The 10,000-nt window shown below is 37.5% G+C and overlaps 2 protein-coding genes across 7 annotated transcripts in view; one reads left to right on the top strand and one right to left on the bottom strand.

Moving 5' to 3' along the window:
• The window catches only part of c7a (complement component 7a), a 14,802-nt gene extending 13,015 nt beyond the window's left edge, over window positions 1-1,787 (top strand). For both annotated transcript variants that reach the window (XM_053679322.1, XM_053679323.1), the window contains exons 16-18: window positions 465-567; window positions 764-948; window positions 1,463-1,787. In XM_053679322.1, coding sequence (XP_053535297.1) covers window positions 465-567; window positions 764-948; window positions 1,463-1,647 — 473 coding nt within the window. In that variant the 3' untranslated portion in view covers window positions 1,648-1,787. The remainder of the gene's footprint in view (window positions 1-464; window positions 568-763; window positions 949-1,462) is intronic.
• Window positions 1,788-5,044: 3,257 nt separating this feature from the next.
• The window catches only part of LOC108264942 (ribonuclease inhibitor), a 23,899-nt gene continuing 18,943 nt past the window's right edge, over window positions 5,045-10,000 (bottom strand). For all 5 annotated transcript variants that reach the window (XM_053679327.1, XM_053679328.1, XM_053679326.1 and 2 more), the window contains 2 exons: window positions 6,230-6,406; window positions 5,045-6,014 (listed from right to left, as the gene is read on the bottom strand). In XM_053679327.1, coding sequence (XP_053535302.1) covers window positions 5,834-6,014; window positions 6,230-6,406 — 358 coding nt within the window. In that variant the 3' untranslated portion in view covers window positions 5,045-5,833. The remainder of the gene's footprint in view (window positions 6,015-6,229; window positions 6,407-10,000) is intronic.

Genomic DNA, 10,000 nt, shown 5'->3' on the forward strand with positions numbered 1-10,000 from the left:
AACTAAACTAAAAGATATATTAACATAAAACAAGGTCTTAGTGACATATCGAGACAAAATATGGAGTTTACCCCCTGCACCGGTGTGTGTGTGTGTGTGTGTGTGTGTGTGTGTGTGTGTGTGTATCTGGGGTGTATACCTACATCTCACACACGGCGTTCCCAGGATAGACTCCGGATCCACCGCCACGCTGACCAGGATAAAGCTCTTGCTGATGATTAATGATGAATAAATAAACAGAAAATCAGCACACGCTGGTAACAGAACCAGAACCTTGATAAACCCAGATAACGAAATTACACACAGGACATGAAACCCAAATCATAACAGCTGGATAAGATCATCACACTGCGTATATTTCAACACTGCTGGACTTTCACTCATTACATTTTAGGTGATTATTAAATATGTTCATATCCTAATAACTGTGTGTGTGTGTGTGTGTGTGTGTGTGTGTGTGTTAGTTCCTGTTTCTATAGCGACCGCACCTCCAGCTCGGCTGCAGTGTGAGCCCTGGGAGAAGCGAGCTGAAAACATATGTGTTTGTAAAGTTCCCTATCAGTGCCAGTATGATTTCACAGAATGATTACTTCACTTCGCACTTTGCCAATTATGTTATCAGTATTTGAATGTATTATTCAGCGTTCTAATGATATTGTGTGTGTGTGTGTATATATATATATATATATATATATATATATATATATATATATATATATATATATATATATATATATATAATTTTATTTCTCTGTATCACCAGGCCGTCTCTGGAGGTGTGTGTAAAAAGTACAGAGCGAAGTTGGATCGGCAGACAGAGTGTGTGTAAAGCTCGAGCTATGCAGTGTTTGGGTTATCAGTATACAGTAGCTGAACACAGCGCCTGCCAGTGGCCAGAGTCTGTCACTGCAGTGTGTCCTCAGTGCTCTCTCTGGACCACATGTGATGGTAAAATTGACTAACTTTGCATTATCCGTTATTTTAGTCTGATTTAATTGTTGTCGCTGATGTTTTTGTCTTGGAATTTTATTCTAAATTCAGTTGTTAAAGTCCTAAGTTTTAATTTCTTGGTAAATGGATCACCATATTGCTTTACAAAGTCTTTCCTCCTCCTCCACAGAGAAGTGAGAGAATTTAATAATATTACTGTAGAGAAGATATTTATTACACTGCAAACACTAAATACAACTAAATACACGTTCAGTAATTTGCTCAGAGGGCATCAGGTATGCTAGCGCTAGCTCTTTAGCATTACCATAAAAACACAGTATAAAAAGTAGTGTTTCACTGTTGATGAAATATTTTATCATGAAATAACTATTATGAGAAGTGGAAGGTAGTGTGAGACTAATAGAGGTGTGGAATAAAATAAATTCGTTTACTCTGTTGTAGGACTTCTTTTCTCCTCCAGAAAATCAGTCAGAGAAACTTGAATAACTTTTTAACTTCCTCTGATTAACAGAAGAAATGAACACGTGCCGCTGCAAAACCTTGGACGAGTGTACATCATCATCTCGCTGGATCGATGTGTGTGTACGTTTAACCGAAGACGCCGAGGTCTCCACGGTAACGGAGTGTGAGGTCGGGGTGCGACGTTGCCGAGGGGAAACTCCTCGAATACTTACGCTGCAAGCCTGTGAGGTGTAAACTTATTCATATTTAAAAATCTTTACATTAACCGCACCCTCACCTCTGATCCATATATAACGACTCATCACTGAAGAACTACAAACATTTAAAACTGTTTTATTACAAATAAATAAATAAATAAATAATTATCATCTCTCCTTATTGTGTTAATGTCTTTATTGATTCAGTGTTTATAATGCAGAGTGAATGTAAACACATTAATCCTTTTATTAATGATTTATTTCTTTATTTTTTCTGATTTATAATTTTTTAGTTAGTGACTTTAGTATGTTTCATGTAATGGAGGTGCAGATGGAAGCAATTGCAGGTAAAGCAGCTTTAATAAAACACCAAAACCAAATCGACTAACAATTTCAGAAACAGTAAACAGACAAGGGTCAGGGTCAGGGTGAGAGTTAGAGTCAGGGTCAGGGTGAGAGTTATGGTCAGAGTTATGGTCAGGGTTAGGGTCAGGGTCAGGGTGAGAGTTAGAGTCAGGGTCAGGGTGAGAGTTAGAGTCAGGGTCAGGGTGAGAGTTATGGTCAGGGTTAGGGTCAGGGTTAGGGTCAGGGTCAGAGTTGTGGTCAGGGTTATGGTTAGGTTCATGAGGTACACACACACTGTACACTGGAGATACTGAGGTACACACACACTTGAAAGAAAAAAATATTTAAAATGTAGCTTTCTTATCATTTAATTTTAAGAGAGAACCATGAGGAGCCATTTATAAGGGTAACTGAGTCCAGTTGCCCCCCCCGCGAGATAATAGTGAGACCAAGGTCTCTCTAAATTGTTTTCTCTCTCTCCCACTTTCAATCCTAATGGTAGTCAGAAAGTCCTCTTTCAAAACATCATGGTAAATTTGATAAGCCTTTTTTTAAACATCATGGTAATGTAAAGCTCTTTTTAACCCTGTTGGTATTGATATCATAGTTTTTCTGAAATATATGGGTTATCTACTGTGTAAATACAGTATAAATACTGGAGCTTGAGCTCCAGGTGTCAGATCACTTCTGAGAGTTCTCATTGGTGTGGATCTCGTGAGGTGGAAATAAAATCTGGACCCTTGCTTCTTCTCACTCACGACTGGTGTCTTTTTTTCTATCTCCAACTGGGTTCACAGATGTATTTGCTTCTATGTTGAATTTTAAGTGTCTTTGGGTAATGGGCTAAATTTGGGCCAGCAAAACATTCTCACACATCATCATTACAAAACCCCACACATTCATCATCTACATATATAACACACACAGTCACAGAATACAGTCATGTGGAAAAGTAAGTACACCCAGGGGTGGATTTGGGGGCCATAATTTCAGTGTTTTAACATCAAAATTTAAATTCTAAGCATACGTTATTTAGCATTAATGGCAATAATCAGAGATGAACTGGCACTGAAAAGTGACCCTGGACTTTCTGGCCCAGAGCGGACCTCCACACCCGGCCCACAACACGCCCCATCATAACACACCGGCTCACTGAGGGTTAGATAAATTTTAATACCAGTTACTAGCATAAAAATATAACAAACATAAATGCTATTTAAACATAATTACTTGAAGTAGCACTGAACAGATATCAAGTCATATCTGTAAAATAGAGAACAGTGTGATAAAGAATTTAAAATAATCAATACAGTATGTTAGCTAGTCAGGGGACTTTATCTGGGTGCAGTGTAGGAGAACTGCACCACTCATCTGTACATCTCCTGAATCATCTCCATAGATGTGCAGTAAAATTGTGGAATATTCCAATGTAGTGGGTACGGGGCAGGGGGGGTAGGTTTGGGGGTTGAGACACTCATGAATGAAGTATTCTGATGATATGTTAGCATATGTATTTATAGAAAAACATCATTAATTAGCAAAAAACAAGAAAAAACGTTCTTGACCGTAAGTTTATGCAGCATTTTGGGGACCCAAGGAAATTGCCAACCTCTGCCTGATGGTAAAGTCCACCCCTTAGTACACCCCATGGAAATTGTTGGGGTTTTTTTGGAATAATGTACTCTGGACAGACGAATCAAAGATAGAGTTGTTTGGCCACAGTAACAGCAGACATGTTTGGAGCAGACTAAAGACAGCTTTTCAGGAGAAACACCTCATACCAACTGTGAAGCACGGTGGTGGAAATGTTATGATTTGGGGTTGCTTCACTTCCTCAGGGACTGCACAGCTTCCATTCATTGATTCAACTATGACTTCTGCATCATATCAAAGAGTGCTTGAAGATAATGTGAGGACATCTGTCCGAAAGTTGAAGTTGAACTGAAAGTGTATCTTTCAACAGGATAATGATCCTAAGCCCACTTGCATCCACCAAGGAATGGCTTAAGAAGAAGAAATGGAGGGTCATGGAACGGCCGAGTCAAAGCCCGGATTTGAATCCCATTGAGATGTTGTTGGGGGAAGTGAAACGGGCAGAACATGCAAGAAAACCTGCAAACATCTTGTAACTGAAAGAATATTGCATGGAAGAGTGGTCAAAATTCCAGCGAGCCTGGTGGACAATTATACAGAACACCTACAAGAAGTTATTTCTGCTAAAGGGAGCAATAGTAGCTTCTGAGGCCAAGGGTGTACTTACTTTTTCCACAGAAGAATATCACATGTATTGATATTTCTGTTGAATAAGTTATTGAAAAACGTCATTTTCCATGTGGTTCTGTTCGAGTATATCAACTTCATTAACAGACACTGTTTCAAAGATGATCAAATGTTTGCTCGTCCAATTATGTAAAAAAGCCAACAATCTCCATGGGGTGTACTTATTTTTTCACTTGACTGTATGTTACTTGTACAGTCACAGAGGTCTAGTTTATATTGGAGTTGGCTGGTTCCAGTTGATTGAGTGGATAAAGTGGCGAGTGTGTGCAGAATTCAGTAACATGTACAAGTGCACAGTGACTGAAACGCTACATAATGCAGGGAATACTATAATATATATTTATAATGTTATATTTCATTTGTGAATGTGGTGAATATTATAAAGTGACAGTGTGTGATGTGACAGTGGGGTCTGCTGGTGAGGAAGTCCGTCATCCAGGTACAGACTGGTGTTCAGGCCGAGGTCCAGGAGTTTTGTTATTAGTCCACAAACAGCAGCCTGGAGCAGCAGTTTATTGTGCAGGTGATGTAGTGATGTTCGGAGAGGAAGGGACATGGCCTCCTCACTGGATCTGTTCTGACAGTGAACTGTACGCCATCTAGTTTATCTGGGACGCTGTTGAATTTCATCAGAATTAATATCCCAAATATTAATCCTCTATCGCTACTCTGTCATGCAACTAATAGAGCACGTGAAAACACTTCCTCTTACCTTCTCAGAGGGAGTCACGTGCCGCTGGGCTAGAGAACCAATGAAATCCTTTCCCTTCGCTGAAGGGGTGTGTAGCAAAGGAATTTTACTCACGGAGTAAGATATACGAATCGTCCCTTTGAATGGACTTCGGTTTATTAAAGAACAATTAGGATTACAATTATCTGAACTCAGAATATAAAGAAAATAAAAGAAAGAAACACCAGCGACTACGCAGAGAGTGAAAATAGTTTTCTTTTAAGAAGAGACATAAAATTAACCCCTTTTTCGATCGCGCAGGATCAGATAGTTTTTCTTCCTTCACAAGAAACTAAAACGAATGACCTTGACCCGAGGCGCGGCCCCGAGGCGCGGCCCCGAGCGCTCGTCTGCTCGGAGCGGATACACACCTCTCGCGTGCGGTAGCGCTGGAGTCCGCGTCTCCGCGGTGCTCGGATGCGGTCACGAGCGAAAGCTCTGCAGCGGCGTGTAGAAGCAGGAGGCATGCCCGTATTCGGGTCTTCAACAGATAACAGAGGCGGGGGGATTGTGGGTTTTGAGCACTCGTCTTAAAGCTGTGTTTTTAGCGCCGGCTGTAAAAAACAGGAAGGAGAAACAGGATGTATGGTTTTTTACTGTTCTTTCTTCAGATTTAATCGTTCTATCAGTCTCTCCATTTCATCTATTTGTCTAGCAAGATTAGAGAGTCTCGCTACTCTCCCATGTCTCTGATTTCATTCCCTAATGTATTCAGTCCTGTATTCAGCACGTTCTTTTAACGTTTCAGCTTCAGCTATCATTTGATTGAAGGCACTCAGTATCCTGTCACACTCTTTCACTGCACAATCATTTCTCCATATCAGCTTTTCAGTTGTTTTTATATCCAGCGTGTCGAGCTGTAGACCTCTCAGGTCTTGCTGGATGGGCCTAATGTCCAGAGCAGCTTTCTCAGCGGCCCCCGGACCAGAAGACTTTCCAGTCCGTCTTTCTCCATGTTGCTGTCGTGCCCCGCTCCTTCTCCTTCTCCTTCTCCTTCTCCTTCTTCTCCTCGCCTGGTTCTTTTACCCCATACTGTCAAGGTTGGAGTTCTTGACATAGTTTAATTATAATACAGTTTTAATCGTTTTCACATAACATCACATAACATAGTACATCAGCTCGTATTTTACAATAAGCTGGAAATAACGGTAGGACTGAGGCTACATATATCTGGGATCTAAACATTTTATTATTCTGTGTTTTAAACTTAATATAATTATAATTGTGTTTACAAACTAAAATAAAATCCCAAGTTATTATTTACTGCAGTGTCTCCAGTGTACAGTGTGGATCCTTCAGTAGATCAGAGAGCAGCTTCTCTCCTGATTCTCCTGGTTTATTGTAGTCCAGGTTCAGTTCTCTCAGCTGTGAGGAGGAGTTTGATCTCAGAGCTGAAGCCAAGGCAACACAACCTTCTTCTGTAACACTGCAGCGCGCCAGTCTGCGGGCGGGAAGAGAGAAACGCTCGTCATATGCAGCTCAATGAACAAGTCCAATACCAACATGCTAAATGTTAGAATATTATAAATATCTTTTCTCACGTACAAGAAGTATACGCAAGTGTAAGGTCATATTTCATTCATATTTACACACACATACATACACACTCACACACACACACACACACACATTACAGACAAAAAAGTCTTTAGACTTCTGAAAAGACTGGATATACATTAAACAGACAAATAAATAAATGTCAGTAGGTGAGTAAGAAAGTAAATAATTAAAGTAATGAATGTGTTTCATGATAATTAATAAATAAACCTTCATGAGTTACTTCAAGTAAAACTCATCAAACTATACATGAAACTACACCCATCAAACTATACATGAAACTACACCCATCAAACTATACATGAAACTACACAACTATACATGAAACTATACAACTATACATGAAACTACACCCATCAAACTATACATGAAACTACACCCATCAAACTATACATGAAACTACACAACTATACATGAAACTATACAACTATACATGAAACTACACCCATCAAACTATACATGAAACTATACAACTATACATGAAACTACACCCATCAAACTATACATGAAACTACACCCATCAAACTATACATGAAACTACACAACTATACATGAAACTATACAACTATACATGAAACTACACCCATCAAACTATACATGAAACTACACCCATCAAACTATACATGAAACTACACCCATCAAACTATACATGAAACTACACAACTATACATGAAACTATACAACTATACATGAAACTACACCCATCAAACTATACATGAAACTACACCCATCAAACTATACATGAAACTACACCCATCAAACTATACATGAAACTACACAACTATACATGAAACTACACCCATCAAACTATACATGAAACTACACCCATCAAACTATACATGAAACTACACCCATCAAACTATACATGAAACTACACCCATCAAACTATACATGAAACTATACAACTATACATGAAACTACACCCATCAAACTATACATGAAACTACACCCATCAAACTATACATGAAACTATACAACTATACATGAAACTACACCCATCAAACTATACATGAAACTACACCCATCAAACTATACATGAAACTACACCCATCAAACTATACATGAAACTACACAACTATACATGAAACTATACAACCATACATGAAACTACACCCATCAAACTATACATGAAACTACACCCATCAAACTATACATGAAACTACACCCATCAAACTATACATGAAACTACACAACTATACATGAAACTATACAACTATACATGAAACTACACCCATCAAACTATACATGAAACTACACCCATCAAACTATACATGAAACTACACAACTATACATGAAACTATACAACTATACATGAAACTACACCCATCAAACTATACATGAAACTACACAACTATACATGAAACTATACAACTATACATGAAACTACACCCATCAAACTATACATGAAACTACACCCATCAAACTATACATGAAACTACACCCATCAAACTATACATGAAACTACACCCATCAAACTATACATGAAACTACACAACTATACATGAAACTATACAACTATACATGAAACTACACCCATCAAACTATACATGAAACTACACCCATCAAACTATACATGAAACTACACCCATCAAACTATACATGAAACTACACAACTATACATGAAACTACACCCATCAAACTATACATGAAACTACACCCATCAAACTATACATGAAACTATACAACTATACATGAAACTACACCCATCAAACTATACATGAAACTACACCCATCAAACTATACATGAAACTACACCCATCAAACTATACATGAAACTACACAACTATACATGAAACTATACAACCATACATGAAACTACACCCATCAAACTATACATGAAACTACACCCATCAAACTATACATGAAACTACACCCATCAAACTATACATGAAACTACACAACTATACATGAAACTATACAACTATACATGAAACTACACCCATCAAACTATACATGAAACTACACCCATCAAACTATACATGAAACTACACAACTATACATGAAACTATACAACTATACATGAAACTACACCCATCAAACTATACATGAAACTACACAACTATACATGAAACTATACAACTATACATGAAACTACACCCATCAAACTATACATGAAACTACACCCATCAAACTATACATGAAACTACACCCATCAAACTATACATGAAACTACACCCATCAAACTATACATGAAACTACACAACCATACATGAAACTATACAACTATACATGAAACTACACCCATCAAACTATACATGAAACTACACCCATCAAACTATACATGAAACTACACCCATCAAACTATACATGAAACTACACAACTATACATGAAACTACACCCATCAAACTATACATGAAACTACACCCATCAAACTATACATGAAACTACACCCATCAAACTATACATGAAACTACACAACTATACATGAAACTACACCCATCAAACTATACATGAAACTACACCCATCAAACTATACATGAAACTATACAACTATACATGAAACTACACCCATCAAACTATACATGAAACTACACCCATCAAACTATACATGAAACTACACAACTATACATGAAACTATACAACTATACATGAAACTACACCCATCAAACTATACATGAAACTACACAACTATACATGAAACTATACAACTATACATGAAACTACACCCATCAAACTATACATGAAACTACACCCATCAAACTATACATGAAACTACACCCATCAAACTATACATGAAACTACACAACTATACATGAAACTACACCCATCAAACTATACATGAAACTACACCCATCAAACTATACATGAAACTACACCCATCAAACTATACATGAAACTACACAACTATACATGAAACTACACCCATCAAACTATACATTAAACTACACCCATCAAACTATACATGAAACTACACCCATCAAACTATACATGAAACTATACAACTATACATGAAACTACACCCATCAAACTATACATGAAACTACACCCATCAAACTATACATGAAACTACACCCATCAAACTATACATGAAACTATACAACTATACATGAAACTACACCCATCAAACTATACATGAAACTACACCCATCAAACTATACATGAAACTACACAACTATACATGAAACTATACAACTATACATGAAACTACACCCATCAAACTATACATGAAACTACACAACTATACATGAAACTATACCCATCAAACTATACATGAAACTACACAACTATACATGAAACTATACAACTATACATGAAACTACACCCATCAAACTATACATGAAACTACACCCATCAAACTATACATGAAACTACACCCATCAAACTATACATGAAACTACACCCATCAAACTATACATGAAACTACACAACTATACATGAAACTATACAACTATACATGAAACTACACCCATCAAACTATACATGAAACTACACCCATCAAACTATACATGAAACTACACCCATCAAACTATACATGAA

Source organism: Ictalurus punctatus, unplaced genomic scaffold (assembly GCF_001660625.3).
Source record: "Ictalurus punctatus breed USDA103 unplaced genomic scaffold, Coco_2.0 tig00006849, whole genome shotgun sequence".
NCBI classification, from domain to species: Eukaryota; Metazoa; Chordata; class Actinopteri; order Siluriformes; family Ictaluridae; genus Ictalurus; species Ictalurus punctatus.